The following is a 21,898-nucleotide window of genomic DNA, read 5'->3' as shown; positions in this document are numbered from 1 at the left end:
GGGAGGTGCGGATATCTCCGTCTCTGGGGGTGAAAGGATGGAAAAAGGGACGCAGATATCCGCACCAGTGGGGGTAAAGGGTTAAAGTCAATGAGAAGTGAAAACAAACAAACAGATACTTACCTAAGGAAAGGGAAGGCTCTGGGTTCTATAGAACCTTCCCACTCCTCTCAGGGTCCACTGGTTCCCACTCGTTCCAGTGCTGGCTCCTCCATTGGCATACCCCGCCGCGGGAGGCTTCTGAAGTCTTCAGGAGCCCGAGTGCTCACGAAAATGGACTGCTCCGTCCTGCACATGTGCTAGCATGCTCGCTCGCGCATGCGCAGTACAGAGCCGCCCGTCTTCAGGAACACCCAGGCTACCAAAGACTTCCGAAGCCTCCCGCGGTGGGGAATTCAAACAGAGGAGCCAGTGCTGGAACAAGTGGACTATGAGAGGAACAGGGGGGCTCTATAGGACCCAGAGCCTTCCCTCTCCTTAGGTCAGTATCTGTTTTAGTTTTGTTTTTTTCCGCTTCCCATTAGCTTTAAAGAGGAATTGTCGCGAAAATCTTAAAATTTAAAATACATACAAATAAGAAGTACATTTCTTTCAGAGTAAAATGAGCCATAAATTATTTCTCTCCTATGTTGCTGTCACTCACAGTAAGTAGTAGAAATCTGACATTACCGACAGATTTTGGACTAGCCCATCTTCTTCTCATAGGGGGGCTCTAGGTTTTCTTTATTTTTAAAAGCATTTAGTAAATGGCAGTTGCTCCGTCCAAATGCCAAAATAGTGTATGGTGAGCAGGGAGGCTGGCCAGCATCTTTGTATTAATCATTTTCAGAGAACGTCTTTATAAAGAATAAAGGCCATGCTGAGAATCCCCCATGAAGAGATGGACTAGCCCAAAACCTGTCGGTAATGTCAGATTTTTACTACCTACTGTAAGTGACAACAACACAGGAGAAAAGTAATTTATGGCTCATTTTACTCTGGGAGAAATGTACTTCTTATTTGTACTGTATGTGTTTTACATTTTAAGATTTCCACGACAGTTCCTCTTTTAAGTCACAGAAAGAAAGACTAATGGCAAAGACAAAATTTACACATTTATCAGAACTGTAGATAGAGATTTGAACAAAGATATACATTTGTTTATGCTAGTATTTAAGTTTCACATTTCTTTTCAGCCTAAATAGTTACTGTATCCATTATGCTTCTAAGTTAACTTTTAAACTCGAAATTGACGATTCCTAGTTGTGATTGAATAAAATAACGGTCTTATCTATCTGTCATAAATTAGCTAACATCCTTTCAAGACCCCCTTCGGATGGTCTGTTGTAATGAATGCATCAATGTACGTTCAATGTATATAAGCTGTGTGTTCTAACATCTCATCAGCATAAAGGAATAAAGTCTGAAGAAAGCTTATTAGCAGAATGCAATATATGGTATCATCCAAATCCAAAATGTCTTGCCTTCCTATTGAACTCCTGGATTATTAGAGAACAAAAATGCTTTCAGTAAAAAAAAATAAAACAAAAAACAAAACAAAAAAACCACTACATTTTTTTTTTTTTTTGAGAGTTTTAATTTTAAGAAATTCTGGTCGTCGTCTTTCTCCAGCCACATTTATGGTCATTTCCTCACCTGTTTGTGATGACCTCCTGGGTGACGCTGTTCACCTGACTCTGCTGACGAAGGCGGAAGAGTTCCTACAGGGCATAAGGGGAGAATGAAAACAGGTTAGCAAGATGCTGGATTGTCTAAAAAGACTTTTATGGCTTTCTAACTACTGGATTTGTCAGTGGAATTCCAGAGCTGTATAACTATGATAATAGTGTGTGACTGTGGTGAGGACATTAGAGTGTAAGCTCCTCTGGTGCAGAGACTGATGGGAATAGATCAGTGATCTCTGTACAGCGCTGTTGAATATGTCAGAGCTATATAAATGTATAATAATAATAATAGTGTGTGACTGTGGTGGGGACATTAGAGTGTAAGCTCCTCTGGTGCAGAGGCTGATTAGAACGATCTCTGTACAACGCTGTGGAATATGTCAGAGATATATAATGTTTGATTTGAAACAACTCCATAAAATTTCACACAACAGAACCACTTTAGGAACTTAACTAAAAATCAGTCCAAAAGTAGTCAACTTAGTCCAAGATCAATCAACTAATCAATGCCACACATTTACACAATGTACACTGAGCTGTATGAAAAGACTAGGGAAATAAGGCCGTTGTCAGATATTGGCCGCCGGTCTTCAAAAACATTGAAATCGTTGCAAAATCTATGGCAGAGAAGAAATTGCAAGCCTCCCCCTAAGGTTAGAATCTGAGTGAAGGAGGCCTGAGGCCATTCTATGACAACAACTAGATTCCCATCACCACAACAAGAAGGATCTATGGTCTTCTCCACCCTAGCTACTCCCGAGAAAAAAAAACACCTTTCACTACAAACATCCCATGAAAGGAAAATCATACATTCTAGAGGAATCCTAAACTGATTTATGAGCCTTGGTCCCTTAAGGCTCGTACACACAATGGATTTTTGCAAACGACGGGTTGTTTAGACGTCAAATTAGGCGTGTGTACAAGTCTGTCGTTCAGCTGATAAGACTGGGCGTGTATCCGCCAAGCGGATCGCTCAAGTCCAGTCTTATCAGCTGAACGACAGACTGTACACACGCCTGATTTGGCGTTCAAACGATGGGTCGTTTGCAAAAATCCGACGTGTGTATGTACCTTTCCTCTGCCTGACTCAACAAAATTCCTCCCGACGGACCACAAATTATAAGTTTTGCAGTAAAACCCCTTTATCATAAACTCCAAGGGACCAGGAAAAGTAGTACTATATCAGAATTGGGCATATATTGTATATTTATACAGAAACATTTGCTGGGACCTGAGGACTGAGTTTTCTATAGCCAGAGGTTTATTATATCAGAGTTTACTATAACGATATTCTACTGTATAAAAAAGTCATTAAAGGACTACCTCCTAATTATAATAAATACTGTTATAGATTCAGCCAACAAAGAAGGTGAGAGTTTCTTCTGAATCTGTGTGACAACATGGTGTGTTTAAACTCAATAACGGCATGACAACGGTCTACCAATGGGATTGTTGGCAGAAGCTCAGAACTGAAGACGCAGATGTATTTATCTTGCCATGATTGAAGGTTTTGGATGGAACAATTGTTTATCGTTGTCTGATACCTGTGTCTTCTACCGACTAACACAGATAAACATTTAAATCGATCCACCAGGATGGATAGATCTGCATGGACGATAACATTGGTTGATCAGGTATTTTTAAGGCCATTTAGTATTATTGCAATGATATTTGGAAAATTTATCTTTCAACGATTCAAATAAGTTTTATCAAATGTCTGTACGTTGCTTTGGAAGTGACCTTACTGATTTATTAGATAAGGAAATAAGTGACCGATCCAACATGATCTGCGATCCAATCACTTTCATCACCCGGTGATGGTTTGTGGCCACGCCCACAATACAACAAGCTCAAAATCACTTCATACAAAATAAGACAGATCCAACGAACATCCATAGACCATGGAACCAGCAAGGAGCCAAGATTGCATAAAAAACAAGTTGCCGATTAGGACATACTCCACCACCTACACACTACCGGTTTCACCCCCTGGAGGTCTTTGTAGGTGGACCTTTCTCAAAATCCCACATCTGTATCACATTTCTCCTCTAAAAAGTCTCCTCTAAAAAGAGGGGTTTTGAGTTGACTGCCAATATGCTTCCTGAATATGTGACTCTGCGAGGGAGCACTTACATCACCTGCCCTTTCATATAGAGCAAATCAGGATCAAAATTGGCAAGTGTCAGAAATTCAGGTAATGCCAATCAGCTGCAGCTAAAGCAAATGAAATTTTGGGATACATTAAAAGGGTAAATAAAAACTTGAGATGCTAGCAAAACACTGCCCCTGTTTAACGCTCTAGTAATTCCGTGCCTGGAATATGGAATTAACCTCTTGAGGACCCCCCCCCCCCCCCCCCCCGAAAGACCAGGCCATTTTACTACAAATAGGCCACTGCAGCTTTAAGGCCTAGCTGCAGGGCCACACAACTCAGCACACAAGTAATTCCCCCCCTTTTCTTCCCACCAACAGAGCTTCCTAATGGTGGGGTCTGATCCCCCCACAGCGTTTGTATATTTTTTTTTTTACAAATATTTACAATATGTTTTAAATAATACATTTTGCTATTTTTTTCTGAAATCCCTCCCTCCCTCTCCCCAGCCAGCCAATCCTGGCGATCAGCTGTCATTGGCTTCTGCCTATGAGAGTCGATCGCTCTAGTGTCCCAGGGGGACAGCCGTGTAACACGGCTGTCCCCAGTACAGCGCTGCTGCAGATCACAGCGCTGTAAAGAGTTATTAGATGGCGGTTTTGCCATCTAACAGTCTCCGAGCGACAATCGCCGCTGGGAGACTGGAGGCGGGGCAGAGCAGAGCTCCGCCTACCAAGCAGGAGATGCTTGATCTCCTGCAGTAGCCGGCCCCAGGACTTGACGCCAATTGGCATTAGGCGGTCCTGGGGCTGCAGTCGCGGTCACACCCACTGGCTAGACGAAGTTAAGTTCTGGGCACCACATTACAAGAAGGATTTTGCAGTTTTAGAGAAGGTGCAGAGACATGCAACAAAACTTAGAGGGATGGAAGGTCTCACTTACCAGGAAACGTTAGATAAACTCGGCTTATTTAGTCTGGATAAAAGACATCTTATAGGAGATCTAATTAAGAGTTATAAATACATCAAAGGGCAGTATAAAAGCTTGGCAGATTAGCTTTTAGTCCTAGACAAAGCGACAAGACAATATACTCTGTACAGCGCTGCAGAAGCTGTCTGCGCTATATAAATACTAAATATTAAGAACTATTTGTGTAGACAGAGATTTATTACTGGTATTATTGGCAGTGGAGCTCTCAGCAGAATCCATATTCTTCGATAGAACATGAGACTCCCTGAACTGCCCAGTACCATTCACATGCAGTACACTCAAGTGCATCAGCATTGTTCAGAAAGCTCAAGCAATGTCTGGCTCTAGTCTAGTTGAGGAAGCCCAGCAGGAAACCTCCTAGGGAACAGTTCTCCATTCACAGCACCCTTTACAGCTTGAAGCGTTGTGATTGGCCAAATAACGTGGTGGTAGTTTAATACAACCTAACTGAAACCTAGAAGTTCGAGAGGATGTCACCCACCCAATCACGTTAGCATAAGTTCCCTATGAGGTTTCAAGCTTGGTCCCCTAACCTAGACTAGCATCCCATTTTCTGCCACTGTAACCCACAGATGACAACAGCATCCTCCATCAGCCTCATATATAAAGATGAAACCTGCATCCCCACACTAAAGGTTTTGGAAACATCTTCAGGCACCCTTGGAGCTGAAAATCCCAAATGTGATTACCTCTGGTGTCTTTGGGACAGAGGTGACCAAACAATCCGTAGGTTTCCCAATAGAAGAAATGGCATCAACTGGCAAAAGCAGTCGACAGTATCAAATGTCTCACCAAAACTACCACTATTGGAGTGCTGGTTAGCCAATAGGAGTGCTGGTAAGCCAATAGCTTCTATCACTGCACTTTCATTTCTAAAGTCTTCAAATCAAGTTTACAGTCTTGCTTTTGGAGTACAGTACTTTGTCAGCCTTCACTGGCTTTCTCTTTACTTCCAACTCCTACTTCTCCAAAAAATATCAAGATTATCCACTCTAACAAAACTAAGTTGGTACTTCCTACTATCTAATTACGGGATGTTGAACTCCAGTCCTCAATGGTCGAGGTCGTCACACATTTTTGGCACAGCTCAAATTAGATGATACTGATTCAGGAAAGGGGAGGTTGATCAAGTAGAATACCTTTCTCCATGTCACAGCCCACTCTACCAATGGTAGAGAACCATATAAAATAAATGGCATACAGCTGGGAACATCACACTTGTAGAAGGATTTGGGAATACTGGTTGAGGAGTTAAGTAATCCTATACACTGGCAATCAGTGGTAGCTAAAGCAAGTGCAATTCTGGGATGCATAAAACGGGAAATAAAATCTTGAGCTGCTAGTATACTACCCTCTCTGTATAAATCACTTGTGAGGCCACATCTGGAGTGTGGGATACAGTTTGGGGCACCACACTATAGAAAGGACATTGACGTTCTGGAACAGGTACAAGGACTGGAAACCAATCAGAGGGATGGACAATCTCACTTACCAAGAAAGGTTAGACAAACTGGGCATATTTAGCTTGGAAATGTGACCGAGAGGGGACCTGATTAACATGTATAAATACATCAGAGGGCAATACAAAAGCTTGGCAGATGAGCTTTTTGTCCCTAGGGTTCTACAACCGACAAGGGGATATGACCTGTGTATGAAGGAAAACATTTTTTGCCATCTGTTTAGAAAGGGTTCCTTCACAGTGAGAGTGGTTAAAAATTGTAGTATCATACCTCAGGAAGTAGTTATCGAGAACTCTGTATCTGCATATGATTTATCTGACTGCCATCTCGATTCGGGAAGGGATTTTTAAGGCTAATGAACCTGCTGGGCATTTCAAACCCTCAATGGAGGGTTTTTTTTCGCCCGATTTTTTTTCCTTATCATGTAGCTAGCCTAGCGCTAGCTACATGATTCTCCCCTTCCTCCTCTCTCCCTCCCACCCTTCTGATCGCCGCCGGCAATCACGCCCATAAGGAAATCCCGTTCTGAACGGGATTTCCTTTAGGGCTTCCCCCCGTCGCCATGACGACGAACGGAGTGACGTCATCGACGTCGTGACGCTCGTCCAGAACGCTAGGGAGGTTAATCAAGGTATTGTAAAGTTTTTTTGCTTTCCCCTGGATTAACTGGGATATGTGTGGGTTCAGGAGAGTGTTTTTGTTTTTTTCTTCTTTCTTTCTGGTTGAACTTTTTCAACCAAACTAACCATTTTACATCCTAAACACTGGCATTGATATGGCCCTCGAGAACTTGAGTTCAACACTTGTGATCTAATGGATAATTAACACAAAAATGCTGAAGCCCAAAACTAAAAATCACGCCAGCAATTGTCACGGTTGGTGGTGGTGACCAGTCAGCTTCACTATTTGAGCAGTGCCATATTTCTCCACTGAAAAGAGTTGTAGTTGACCTAAATGAGGCATCGGTGTAGACCCCATAATATCGTCAGCTATTCCACTGCCATCATGCTTGGCAACCAAAGCATATGACTTGATCGGGGAACACTTACATCACCTCCCCTTTGGATATAATGCAAATCAGGATCGCTAATGTTATCACCATTGTCAGGAGGTGGCAAAATTTCAACACGTGGCAAGTAATTGTCCATCTGTGGAAACAAATCATTGTTATTGGCACTATTGACGGTATAGATACCAGCAGAATGCCTAATCTCAAGCAGAACATGAGATTCCAGCATAATTTTGGTTGACATCAGCAGTGGTCTTTTCTTGCATTGCATAGATGACAGAAGCAGCAAGATCCTTAGAGGACCTTCTTCCCCATGATATTCTCTAGAAAACAACCACGCTGGAAACCTTTCAGTACCTAAAGAACCGCGCTTAACAGCATCCTCCACAGACCGCGCCTAGCATGACTCCTCTACAGAAGCATCACCCAAAGACCGATTTCCCTCAGCAAATAGGCAGATTATCTCCAGAAACAAAATGCTACAGCCCCCACATCAGCAGATCTGGTGAAATCTTCAGACACCCCTGAAGCTTAGGACTCTGCGTGTGACCTCTTGTGTCTTTGGTATAGAGGTTGCCACACAATCCATAGCCTCTGGTCTGGTTCACCATTAGAGGAAATCAAGCATCGAGCATCAACTACCTCAGCAGAGAGCTTATCAAGCTTTTCACTGAAACCTCCACAACCAGCTTTCAGGTTAGCCACCAACCACTTGTCATTGCAACTGCATCTCCAAAGATCCCCATGCATTACTCAATTCTCCAACGAGCAATTAAGCGATTACCTTTACTGGATGATCAACAGTGTGGTCGATTGAAAGTCAAACTCATGGCTCACACAACGCAAGGCAGCTCTGGAAACCACGTAGGAATGCCCCTGTCGGGAAATTTGAACAGGGAATCCCTCTCCATGTGTTTACCACTGAGATAGCGTCAAATATTGTCACTAATCTCGGGGGGCTATAGTGCGGCGGTGGGGAGGTGGAGAGCGGCAGTGTGGGGACACAGAGGCATGTTATGAGGCAGAGATCATGCCCCCCAATCAACCTACCTTGGGTTCTCTTTAAGATCAACATTTTCCATTCTGCCTGATCGAGTAAACTGGTTAATTTGACCTAATTATCAGTCTATTTCCATCAAGCAGAATGGAACATAATTAATTACTCCCGGATCCAATAAAATGATTGAATCGAAAGTTTAACCTCCTTAGCGGTAATCCCGAGTCAGGCCACAATGGCCTTGGGTGGCTGCAGCCAAAGGGGTCGGCTGGACATGGAATAGGGGTTGCTGCATGTGGAGGAGGAGTCTGCAAACGGGGAAAACCACATGGAAGAGGGATGCTGCTGCCCAAAAGAGCTGTACGTAAAAGTGAGGGGCTGCTGTTCATGGACATTATATATGGATGAGGGTGCTGGACCTGGAATGGAGGACACTGCTGCACATGGAATGGGTATCAACAAGAAGGTTGGCCTAGTGGCGATAAAAGTATAAATCCAGCCTTGGGTTTAATGGACATACTTCTCCCAAAGGTATTAAAACTCCCTGGTCTAACAAAAAGATGTTATCTAATAGACAAAACCATGAAACCCCCTGAAGCCTTAACCTAAAATCATATCCGTAATGGTCTTTCTGGTTGGTGGGGCCCCCTCAGGCTCCCTAATTTGAATCCTATCAGATGACTCCTTTGAGTTCTGGAATAAGTTTTTCTACCAAGCATCAGATGCGAAGCCTGTATTGCCAGCCACCCTTATGCCACCCTACTTAGCAGTCTGAGCATGTGACTCAGTAGGGCAACACTTACATCATCATCATCATCATCATCATATCCCCTTTCGATTAAATGCAAATCGGTGTCACTATTGTTATCACTGAAAGAAGAAGGAGGTGGCAAAATTTGAATACTTTGCAAGTAATTGTCCATCTGTGGAGACAAAGCATTGTTATTGGCATGGACAGCGGAGACTCAAGTAGACCAAGTAATCTGAGGAAGAACAAGAGGCTCCCTGAACCAGCCAGTTGCACCAGCATTGCGCAAAACTATCGGCATTAGCAAGGGTCCGCTCTGGTAAATAACCGAAGCAACGAAGACAGCAGATAGTCCAGATATAAAGAACAATTTCCCCCATGAGAAACTCCAAGAAATGACTGCTCTGCAACTCTTACAGAACCTGAAGCACCGCTCTCCACCATCACTGCTGCAGAAGCATCCAACCCAGACCCGACCAAGCATGACTTCTCTACAGAAGCGTTATCCGAGAACTCTGCGTTCATGTCCAAAGGCAAATGTCGCAGCCCCCACACCAGCAGATATGGCAATATTTTAAGACACCCTAAAGCTAAGGACTTCACATGTGTGGCCCTTGGTTTCCTTGGGACAGAGGTAGTCACACAATCCATAGTCTTAGATTCACCATTAGAGCAAATGGCGCCAGCCCAATCAACAATCTTAGCAAAGCACTGGTCATTATCAAACATCACCAGAACCATCACTTTTAGATTTTAGGTTAGCCACCCACTTCATCTCTACCCCCTTATAAATTAAGTTTACGTCTTACTTTTGGAGCTCTGCAGTTCAGCAACCGTCATGGTTTTCTCTATACCACCAACCTAAGTTTGTTAATCACTCATACGTCTCCCAAAGATATTGAGGCTCTCTGGTCTAGCAAAACTAAGTACTCCCACCATCCAATGGATAAAGACAAAAACTCTGAAGCCCAAACCTAAAATCGTATCAGTGATGGTCTTTCTTGCTGGTGGAGCCCTTTTACCCCGTCCAGTTTGTATCAAATTCCTCCTCTGAAAACTGAAGTTGTCAGTTGACCTGATGGAAGAATTAGATGCACAACCCAATTGTCAGCCACAAATTCAAAAAGCCCACTGAGCAACCCATGACTGCCAGCCACTCTACTGCCACCATGCTTAGCAGACTGAGCGTATGACTCATGGAGGAACACTTACATCACCTCCCCTTTCCATATAGTGCAAATCAGGATCCCTATTATTAGCACCATTGGAAGGAAGTGGTGGCAAAATTTCAATACGTGGCTTGGAATTGTCCACCTGTGGAGACAAAGCAATGTTATAGGCATTTCTGATGGTAGGGATACGAGAAGAACACCACATTTTAGAAAGAACTGAGACTCCTCCAGGCTGGCCAGAACCGTCAACTGCACCAACATTTTATGGAGAGCTCGATATGTTTGACATTTTTAACGGTCTGGTCTAGTACCGCATAGATGACAGAAGCAACAGAGGCAGCAGGATCCTCTATATCTAAAGAACCCTCTTCCCCAGGAGACACCCCAGAAAGCAACTGTGCTGCAATGCTTCTAGAACCCAAAGCACCACTCTCCACAGTCACTGCTGCAGAAGCAACCTCTAGAGCATTCACCACGCGTGACTTCTCTGCAGAAGCATCAGCCTGGGACCTGTCCATCATCCACAGGCAGGTCATGTCTAAAGAGAAATGTTGCAGCTCCATACCAGTAGATATGGCAACATTTTTTTTACTCCCCTTGAGTTGAAGACCATACATTTGTTGCTTCTTGTGTCTTTGCAACATAGATGGCCCCATATTCACCATTAAAGAAAACAGCATCAACCCAATCAATCAAGTGATGGTTGTTAAACTCTTCACCCAAACCATCACTATTTTATTCCAGGCTAGCCACCAACTTCTCTCACTGCAATTGCATCTCTAACCTCTTTATATTAAAGTTTAACTGTCTTAAGGTGCATACACACTTCCAATCTTGGTTGGGTGATTGAACCACTTCCATGGAGAATGAAGGTCAACATATTTCAAGTAAGTAAGCTCTTTTACATCATGAGGTGGTAAAATTGACTAATCAATATTGGATGTGTGTACCTGGCTCTAGAGGGCGTACAAGTGCACAATGGTTGTCACCCAAATGGATGAGAAATCAATCTTTCAGGGAACAGTTTGGGGACTGAGAGCTGTATATACGCCCCACTGTTTCTACAGGGAAGGGAGAAAGGTCAAAAGATGATCAGAGGTCATATCCATGCCACTGTTTAGGATGGGACTAAATCAGGAAAGGTGTGCTTCATTAGGAGCACCCGCTGGACCTTAAAAGTCGTACCCGGCGCGATGAAAATGGCGCATCAGGTGCCCCCGAAGTGGCAAATCATAGCGCTGCTTAACGGGCACCCGATGCGTCATTTTCGTCGCACCGGGTGTGACTTTTAAGGGCCAGCAGCGCGCACTATTACCCGTGCTGCGCGCGCAGTGAGCGGGATTGTTTCAAATGTGTGGGTGCAAACCACCTAACGCCGTGGTTTGCGCACACTAACACTTAGGGCACACTAACCGGCTTAGCGAAGATTAGTGAATCAAGCCCAAGGTCTCTGTTGGTGGAGCCCCCTCACCCACTCTTATTTGAATTATATCTGACTGCTCTTCTGAAAACGGGAGCGCTCCCTTGACCCAAACGAGGCATTATAGGCAAACCCCAATTCTCAGCCACCTTACAGCCACCCTGCTTAGCAGCCTGAGCAGTCGGAGCAACACTTACATCACCTCCCCTTTCCATATAGTGCAAATCTGGACCCCTATTGTTACCAGCACTGGCGGGAGGTGGCAAAATTTCAATACGTTGCACGGAATATTCCTTCTGTGGAGAAAAAGCATTGTTATTGGCATTGCTGGTGGCAGAAATACGAGAAGAACGGCGAATTTCAGGCAGAACACTAGAATCCCCAAACTGGCCAGTACCTTCAAATACACCAGCATTTTTGGGGGAAAGCTCAAAATGGTTGACGTTCTTTTCTGGTACCGCACAGATGAAAGAATCAGTAGGATCCACCAGATTTAGAGAACTAACTTCCCCATGAGATACTTCAGAAAGAGAGACAGATTTGCATACCTTCCAGAACCAGAAGAACCACTCTCCACAGTCACTGGTACAGAGGAACCAAAGATCCCTCAAGAAGGACTTCACCTCCTCAGGGTGGGAGGTGAGAGCACTGCACACATGGCCTTTGGTGTCTCTTGGACAGAAGTGGCCACCAACTCCCAATCAACCATCTTAACAGCAGTCATGATGAAGCTTATGACCAAAATCAACAACATAAGCCTTCAGGTTAAACCACTAACTTCTCCTATTGCTGCAAATTCTCTCTAACCTCTTTAAATGAAGCTTAACAGCCTTACTTTTGGAGCTCCGCACTTTGTCAGTGTCTGGTCGCTTCCACATCACCTCCATTCTCCAGGATGCTGGGTTGTCCCATCCTTTCATACCGAGGATAAACCATCCTCTGGGGACTCCAGTGAGGAAAACCACCCTCCTCCATCCACCCAGGACCAGGGGGTGCCGGAAAAACGCAATCTCCAAGACCAAGAGTCCAAACTGCTCCACACAGCACATAAGCAACATGGCCAACCCACAAACTGCAGACTCCAGACCGGTGCAGAGACTGATGGGAATGGATCAGTGATCTCTGTACAGCGCTGTGGAATATGTCAGTGCTATATAAATGTATAATAATAATAGTGTGTGACTGTGGTGAGGACATTAGAGTGTAAGCTCCTCTGGTGCAGAGACTGTAAGCTCCTCTGGTGCTCTTGGCCCGGTTATTACCTCCTGTTGCCTCTTGAGTTGAGCGTCCCTCTCCTCCAGGGATGCGGTGAGTTCCAGCAGTCTCATCTGCAGGTCGCTGCTGCTCCCCTCTCGAGCTGTGACATCATGCTGGAACTTGGTGATCTGAGTCTGGGACAAAGAACACACCCGTAAATAACAAAGTCCACATCTTCCCACAGATCGGCCAGCCTATCCCAGCGCTCAGCATTACCCTGAGGGAGCGGATCTCCTTGTCCTTCTCCTCTCGGAGGCTGTCAATCATCTCCTTGTAATGTCGGGTGATCTCGTCGGTCTTGGCCTGCAGCATGGGGTTGGAGACTGTCTCGGAGACCTGTGGGGAAAGGGGCAGAAATGTAGTCACTGCCACGTTACTGCCATCATATCCTCAACACAGACCCAACCATAGTGTGGGGATACTACTGTTTACCTGGGGGATACTCCTATCTACCCATACTGGGGGATCCTTCTGGCGACCCATACTGGGGGAGCCTTCTGGCGACCCATACTGGGAGGTTCCTTTTGCTACCTATACTGGAGAGTCCTTCTGGCTACCTATACTAGGGGGATCCTTCTGGCTACCTATACTGGGGGTACCTTTTGACTACCTATACTAGAGGATCCTTCTGGCTACCTATACTAGGGGTCTCTTTTAGCTAACTATACAGGGGGTCATTCTGGCTAACTATACTGATGGGGCTACCTCTGCTTATCAATACGGGGGGGGGGGGGGGGGAGGGGAGTCATCTGGCCACGTACATGATCGGGGTACCAATACGGGGGGACACTATGGAATCAGGAAATTTGGGCGCCTGCAGCTAATGGTCCATTTGGGCGCCCCATGGCGCGGATGCAAAATATTGGCTACTGGGCATCAAAAGCAGAAATTTGAGTGGCCAATAAATAGCATGCGGGCTTGTCCAACCGAAATTTTTCGTTTTGAGAACTATCTTTCTGAAAATTATAATTTTGAATTTGTTTTGAGAATTATTTTGTAAATCATTGTTTTGGAAAATTTTTTTTATCATTTTGAATTTCGTTTTGAGAATTATTTTGTAAATTATAGTTTTGAAATGTATCGTCTTAGGAACGTATTTTTTTTCTCTGTTATTTGTGGCTTAGGGACGGGTTTTAAGGTTAGGCGTCAGAAAGGAGGTGTTAGGGTTAGAAATTAGGAAGAGGAGTTTCAAGTTTAGGCACCACCAGGGGGGTCTTAGGCACCGTTTACACTTAATCAGTTGGTACGCATTAGTATGCGTCAGTACGCGTTAGTGCATGGTGGTACGCGTTTTACCCATAGCAGTGCATTGGGAAGAAGATTTCAGTTAAAACGCGTTAAGTGTGAAAGTCAGTTTGCTTTCCGTTTTAACTGAGAGCAACTGATTAAGTGTAAAAGGGCCCTTAGAGTTAGGCATCAGTAGAGGGAGGGTTCTGTGTGAGAGAATCAGCACTGCCCCCATTCGCCAATAATTTTATTACTGCTCATCACACCTAAATGATCTATATATAGTTTTTTCAGAACAATTGGGCTTTTAGTGTGTGATAATTTTGTTTAATAATCACCTTAATTTCTATGCATTTTAATGGGTAAATAAGGGAACAAAATAGAAAAGAAACCTCCACTAGTTCTCCATTGACATCCATTATAGCTTTACACAAATTAGTGCTAACTATAAGTTAAACCCACACATTTTATTTGCTCATCAATCCTGGTTATTACAACAACATTTAGATTATGTTCCTACTAGCACAATGTATGGTGACAATATTGTATTTGGAAATAAAGGTGTCTTTTTTCTGGTTTTCGTTTTTTGCTTTCTTATTGTATACTATTGATGATTACAAGACCTGATTTTCAAAAATAATAGTAACATACCTTCATGGCATATATATTTTTAAAAAAGCCAAGTTCCTAAGGTAGCAATATATGTTTTTTTTTTACATATTCTGTCACTTTGCTTTTTATTTTACAAGTCTTTTATTTTGATACAGAATATGCGAAAATTTAACTGCTTTTGGTTCAGTTTTTGACTAAAAAGAATACACAAGACATAGGCCTCAACCCTAAAACTCTCTAAACTCTATTCTATTACTTTTCATGGTTTAAATGTTACCACATATGTCCCTTGTAGTTTTGCTAAAACTTTCCCATGTTTGATCATAATTTTGAAAATGACTTTTTTTATGATTCACCGAGTTTGTCCCTGCTTATTTTTTATGTGATGTGGAGCAAATCTTTAGACACACCAAAATGAATTTTACAGTTCCCCATGATTAAAATTACACCGTGCCTAATTTAGTAACAAACTGGTTCTGCACTCGCCACAATTACCCTGGACAAATAGATCTGTCCAGTTCTCTTTAAAAATAACTCAAGGCGGTGCGGTGTGGGGGGGTTTAAGATGGAACACGGAGCCATGTTCTCTGCCTCATGACATGCCTCTGTGTCCCCACACCGCCGCTCTCTGCCCCTCCCCCCACGCCGCGCTATAGCCCCCCTGAAGTTAGCGACAATATTTGTTGCTATTCCGGAGGGTAATGAGGATTCCCTGCTCAAAACACCCACTAGGGACGTTCCTGCAGGCTTTCCAGAGCTGCCATTGATCAGCTCTCTCTCCCTGGCCACGCCCCCTGCCGCTCCCCACACCTCTGCGCGCTCTCCATCCAGCATCGTGACCACAGAGGTCACGAAAGTGAAAGTGGGCCCTAGCAGGCCAATGGAGCAGCGGGGATGGTGGCTACTTGATCCGCTCAGTCCCCCAGATCAGGTAGCATCATTTGTTTTTTTATTTTATGAGACCACCTCAGGCTCTCTTTAAGTAGTTAATGTATGCGGACACTACTGGCTACACATACTGACCCGCTGGCTACCATTACTGAAAGGATATTTCATACACAGAAAGCAACACACAGCAACCGTCACAGTGTTACACAATGATGTGTATGGTGCAATGTACACCTGTGTGAGTAAAGAGCACATGGACCTGCAGCAGTTCCATTCTTTACATCACATGACTCATTGGCCTTAATTCTGGTAGGGTTCTCAAACAAATTACCTCATGTGAGGTAATTTACCTCATTTTCTGGTAGGTTTTAGTCATGTTTTGCCTCATGCGGTAAATTAGGAGGTAATTCATGAGGTAATTTGCATTTATTTTACCAAAAATAGCTATTCTCATGGAAATTAGGGGGCATGGTAGCACATCATTTACCGATCAGTTTAGACCTGCCTGTACCTGGCGGTAAAGTCAATTTGTACACATTTTGCAGTTTTTAGTGGAGTTCCTATTGCTGTTTTAGCGGAGTTACTATTCAGGCTGTGTAATAGAATAGAATAGTAGAAATAAAACTCCAAATATTTACTGGATTTGTTTTTTTTTATAGGGATGCCCATAAATATACTTTCCATAGGTTGCTACATAATCAAATACACCTCCCCCTCCCTCAAAAAAATAAAAAAAAACATCTTTCAAAGACTATCCTAACTTATGGAAGACAGTTAAAGACTACTATTATTTATTTACTGCATGCTTACTGTTGAAATACCGTAGGTTTTACAGCTCTTTATGCATTTACCGCACGTTTTACCGCATCTACTGCTACACAGACAAAGGATGGAACAGAAAGACAAACCTGCCTGATTTCCACTGCAGGCTACTCGGCAATGGCAGCATGAAAGGGAAAAGTGATAAGTAATTTCCACATGCAGTTTGCTTCATAGCACTGAGAAAGAGGCCTTCAAATGGCAGATTCATGGATTTAAAACCAAAAACGGGAAATAGGGGAATCTCATGTCATTATTCTCAGATCAGACTAGATTAGCTGCATGCTTGTTTCTAGGGTGATTCAGACACTACTGCAGCCCAATAAATCAGCAGGACAGCGAGGCAACTGGTATTGTTTATAAGGAAATAAATAAGGCCGCTTCCATATACTTCTCACTTCATAGAGAACAACTAAGGCAGGAAACACATGTGACTGTTTTCGTGCGCAATTTCTGCACAGAAAAACTGAGAACTCATATCAATGGGCCAGTTCACACTTGCTGCGTTTTTTGCGCGCAGAAAAAAAATGCCATTCTGCATCATGATTCTGCACATTTTGTCAGTTTTCTGTATCAATTACATCAGCTGCTGTGAAAAAAACAAATGCGTTTTTCTGCATAGAAACACACTTGGCGTGCAGAAAAACGCGCAGAAAACTGAAAGACAAGTGCGCTGGGCAGATCCATAGAGCTGAATGTGGACTTGTTGATGCCCAAGTCCTCAGTCTCACATAGCTCCGAACGGTCCCTCTTTTGGAGGGACAGTCCCTCTTTGGGAGCCCTGTCCCTCTGTCCCTCTTTCCTCCTCATGTGTCCCTCTTTCAGGACTTTGTCCCTCTTTCTATGTAAATATATATATATATTTATCTACTAAAAAATGTGCTTGACTCTAAACTTTATTCCCATCCTTTAAATTGTTATATTACTAGTTTTAAAATCTTAATATGAAGGAAAATAATCTATCAAACCTTATGAAATCTTTATGGTATGCGTGACTAGGGGCGTGACAGGGGCGTGGTCAGGGGTGTGGCAGGGGCATGGCTTAAGTGTCCCTCTTTCTCATCTCAAAAAGTTGGGAGGTATGGTCTCATGATCAGAGCTTCATCTGGCAGAGGGGCCTTCTAGAAGAGTGGCTCCTGTGTGTGTAGAATTGGCGTCATGCGGAGGTACCCTGCTGTCCACACAACCCACTGCTGTGACCCTCAGATATCCTGTTGGGCGCCTCACCTGGACCCGCAGAGTCTTATTCTCCTGCTGCAGAGTGTTCCTGGCGTACTCCAGTTCCTTCAGACGGTACTCCTTGTCGCTGTCGGCGTTCCGCAGGGTTTGAATGGTCTCCTCCAGGCTACGCAACTTCATCTGACTGTCCTTCAGCTCTTGCTGGAGAGACAAAACAAAGACGAGTGTTATTCTCTGACGTAGCTGCAGAAATCCCCCCCACAGAGCAACAAACCGACCCGGAAGTGATCCCATATCTGGAAAGATGCAATCAATCTGGTCACCTGATTGGGGCTCTATTAAATGATGTTATGGAGCAGAAGGGACTGTGTGTGCAGCCAACAATCAGCCTCTGCATCTGCTTCAGGCTGAAAATGGGGCAGGGTGTTCAGGCTGCAGAAAACTGTCCCTGAGTGAGGTTGCCTAGCTCTGGTTCATAAGGAGCGACCCACTGTCCTCCAGATACTCAGCTCCCATCAGGCTTTGAAGTTTAACAGTATATCTTACTCTGCTGTAGGGAGTTTTTCAATATGAAAAGTCTGAAGGACTAAATCAGGAAACAGGTGAGATGCTGGGTAGGTAGCAGAGATTAGCACAGGCTGCAGCTAGTTTACTATCAGTACAGGTACAGAATAACAGCTTATACTGTACATACTAAAGGTAGCAGAGATCAGCACACCCTGCAGCTAGTTTACTATCAGTACAGGCACAGAGTAACAGCTTATACTGTACATACTGGAGGCAGCAGAGATCAACACACACTGCAGCAGCTAGTTTACTATCAGTACAGGCACAGAGTAACAGCTTATACTGTAAATACTGGTGGTAGCAGAGATCAACACACACTGCAGCTAGTTTACTATCAGTACAGCACAGAGTAACAGCTTATACTGTACATACTGAGGGCAGTAGAGATCTGCACACACTGCATGTAGTTTACTATCAGTACAGGCATGGCGTAATAGCTTATACTGTACATACTGGAAGTAGCAGAGTTCAGCACACACTGCAGCTAGTGTACTATAAGTACAGGCACAAAGTAACAGCTTATATTGCACATACTGGAGGTAGCAGAGATCAGCACACACTGCAGCTTGTGTACTATCAGTGCGGGCACAGAGTAACCGCTTATACTGTACATACTGGAGGTAGCAGAGATCAGCACATGCTGCAGCTAGTTTACTATCAGTACAGGCGCAGAGTAACAGCTTATACTGTACATACTGGAGGTAGCAGAGATCAGCACGCTGCTGCTAGTATACTTTCAGTACAGGCACAGAGTAACAGCTTATACTGTACATACTGGAGGTAGCAGAGATCAGCACATGCTGCAGCTAGTTTACTATCAGTACAGGCGCAGAGTAACAGCTTATACTGTACATACTGGAGGTAGCAGAGATCAGCACGCTGCTGCTAGTATACTTTCAGTACAGGCACAGAGTAACAGCTTATACTGTACATACTGGAGGTAGCAGAGATCAGCACACACTGCAGCCAGTTTACTATCAGTACAGGCGCAGAGTAACAGCTTATACTGTACATACTGGAGGTAGCAGAGATCAGCACGCTGCTGCTAGTATACTTTCAGTACAGGCACAGAGTAACAGCTTACACTGTACATACTGTGGGTAGTAGAGATCAGCACACACTGCAGCTAGTTTACTATCAGTACAGGCACAGTGTAACAGCTTATACTGTACATACTGGAGGTAGTAGAGAACAACATACTGGCACAGAGTAATAGCTTATACTGTACATACTGGAGATAGCAGAGATCAGCACATCAGGTGATATATACACCCACACGGTCACATGACATGATATATACAAGCACACCATCACATGACACAATGTACAGCGATGCATGACATATACTCTCGTTATAGAGATGAGGAACACTGAACCTAGTTTACTATCAGTACAGCACAGAGTAACAGCTTATACTGTACATACTGAGGGCAGTAGAGATCTGCACACACTGCATGTAGTTTACTATCAGTACAGGCATGGCGTAATAGCTTATACTGTACATACTGGAGGTAGCAGAGATCAGCACACACTGCAGCCAGTTTACTATCAGTACAGGCGCAGAGTAACAGCTTATACTGTACATACTGGAGGTAGCAGAGATCAGCACGCTGCTGCTAGTATACTTTCAGTACAGGCACAGAGTAACAGCTTATACTGTACATACTGGAGGTAGCAGAGATCAGCACACACTGCAGCCAGTTTACTATCAGTACAGGCGCAGAGTAACAGCTTATACTGTACATACTGGAGGTAGCAGAGATCAGCACGCTGCTGCTAGTATACTTTCAGTACAGGCACAGAGTAACAGCTTATACTGTACATACTGGAGGTAGTAGAGAACAACATACTGGCACAGAGTAATAGCTTATACTGTACATACTGGAGGTAGCAGAGATCAGCACACACTGCAGCTTGTGTACTATCAGTGCGGGCACAGAGTAACAGCTTATACTGTACATACTGGAGGTAGCAGAGATCAGCACACACTGCAGCTTGTGTACTATCAGTGCGGGCACAGAGTAGCAGCTTATACTGTACATCCTGGAGGTAGCAGAGATCAGCACACGCTGCAGCTAGTATACTATCAGTACAGGCACAGAGTAACAGCTTACACTGTACATACTGTGGGTAGTAGAGATCAGCACACACTGCAGCTAGTTTACTATCAGTACAGGCACAGTGTAACAGCTTATACTGTACATACTGGAGGTAGTAGAGAACAACATACTGGCACAGAGTAATAGCTTATACTGTACATACTGGAGATAGCAGAGATCAGCACATCAGGTGATATATACACCCACACGGTCACATGACATGATATATACAAGCACACCATCACATGACACAATGTACAGCGATGCATGACATATACTCTCGTTATAGAGATGAGGAACACTGAACCTGCTGTTGGCGGTTTTTGTCTCGCAGAGTGGCCAGCATGGTTTCATATTCTCTTATCTGGTTATCCTTGAAGGTTAAATCCCTCTCCACCGATTTCTTCCCCACTTCCAGTTTCTGTGAAAAAAAAAACAGGACAGTCAGAGCTGCTAAGAGCCAAATATCATAGCAAATCACCCACATTTGATCAGCCTAAATTAACACTACAATTAAAGTGGAACTAAATCCAGAACTCCCTCTCTGCTCTGAAAGATCAGCCACAACATGATAAACATTAATAGAATTAAAAAAAATATATATTCATGGAAATCCTATAAAAACAAAACAAAACCTTAAAGGGAACCTGAACCGAGTAAAAGGATTTAAAATAAACACAATAAACCTGCAAATACTAAATATTACATACTCACCTCGCCGTCAGTTCCTCTCAGAAGCTCACTATTTCGTCTAACAACGATTCCTTCCAGTGCTGACAAGATTTTGTCAGAGCTGAAATGTATCAGTTGCAGCCAGTTACATATCAGTTGCTGTCAGTTATAACTGAAAGGACAACTGATGAACAAGGTAATGTCCATGTTTCCCTGTGGCTCAAGTAGGCTATATTACAGTTTAACAGTGTTCTGACCCGGAAGCTGTTGCCGAGTCATCACCATTTTTAACAGACAGAGAATTCCATTGATCACAGTGGACAAACAGGACGCGAGAGAGGAGAAAGAGAATGATCAGTAGACTACACAGGAGGTAAGTATGATGTGTATATGTTTATTTTGACTTTTAATTTTCAGTTCAGGTTTTCTTTAAGTTTTAACTTTGTTTCACTTTTGTAGGGAGCACTGATAGGGTTAAGCCCCAGTGTTTACTGCATGGGGAGAGCTACCTAGGCGGAGCTCCTGCAGTCTTTTCACAGCTGCTGATAAGAACTAATTAGACAATGTGATCTGGAAACTATGTGTTTTCATGGTGCGCTTTGCAAGCTTTACAGTCCACTTTAAGCACGATTTATGGGTCATAAATAACGGATTTGTTGTAACAGGGAAGTTTGGAGGTTGATCTGTCGGCAGATTGACAGGTGTATGGCCACCTTTAGGGCTTATTCACACTAAGGGCGCTTTCAAGATTTTTTAAGCGCCAGCAATTTTGAAAATCGCCCTAAAAGCGATTGTGTAATGATTCCCTATGAGAATGTTCACATCTGAGTGGTTCGATTCCGATCCGCTCACCAAAGCGCTAAAAAAAAAAAAAATCACGTTCAAAATCGCAAAACACTGGCGTCAGTGATTGCGATTTATGATGTGAACAAGGCCTTAGTCTGAAAAAATCAAGTTTTGTATTGTGTACTGCTCCTGCACTGCCTGTAAGCTGCCAGCAGGGGGCAGGAGCATCTTTCTCTAAAG

The 21,898-nt window shown here is 43.7% G+C and overlaps 1 protein-coding gene across 22 annotated transcripts in view; it reads right to left on the bottom strand.

The window, feature by feature from the left end:
* POF1B (POF1B actin binding protein) overlaps window positions 1-21,898 on the bottom strand; it is a 176,527-nt gene that overhangs the window by 6,126 nt on the left and 148,503 nt on the right. For 20 of the 22 annotated variants that reach the window (XM_068250017.1, XM_068250019.1, XM_068250025.1 and 17 more), the window contains 9 exons: window positions 20,508-20,621; window positions 17,583-17,735; window positions 13,026-13,145; window positions 12,815-12,943; window positions 11,750-11,848; window positions 10,173-10,274; window positions 9,016-9,135; window positions 7,256-7,354; window positions 1,636-1,700 (listed from right to left, as the gene is read on the bottom strand). In XM_068250017.1, the coding sequence (XP_068106118.1) occupies window positions 1,636-1,700; window positions 7,256-7,354; window positions 9,016-9,135; window positions 10,173-10,274; window positions 11,750-11,848; window positions 12,815-12,943; window positions 13,026-13,145; window positions 17,583-17,735; window positions 20,508-20,621 (1,001 nt within the window). The remainder of the gene's footprint in view (window positions 1-1,635; window positions 1,701-7,255; window positions 7,355-9,015; window positions 9,136-10,172; window positions 10,275-11,749; window positions 11,849-12,814; window positions 12,944-13,025; window positions 13,146-17,582; window positions 17,736-20,507; window positions 20,622-21,898) is intronic. The other 2 variants (XM_068250039.1, XM_068250040.1) reach the window with 1 other exon arrangement.

The sequence above is a fragment of the Hyperolius riggenbachi genome, chromosome 8 (assembly GCF_040937935.1).
Source record: "Hyperolius riggenbachi isolate aHypRig1 chromosome 8, aHypRig1.pri, whole genome shotgun sequence".
In the NCBI taxonomy this organism is placed as follows: Eukaryota; Metazoa; Chordata; class Amphibia; order Anura; family Hyperoliidae; genus Hyperolius; species Hyperolius riggenbachi.
Note: the sequence above shows the minus strand (reverse complement) of the source record. Positions and strands in the feature narration are given on the sequence as shown.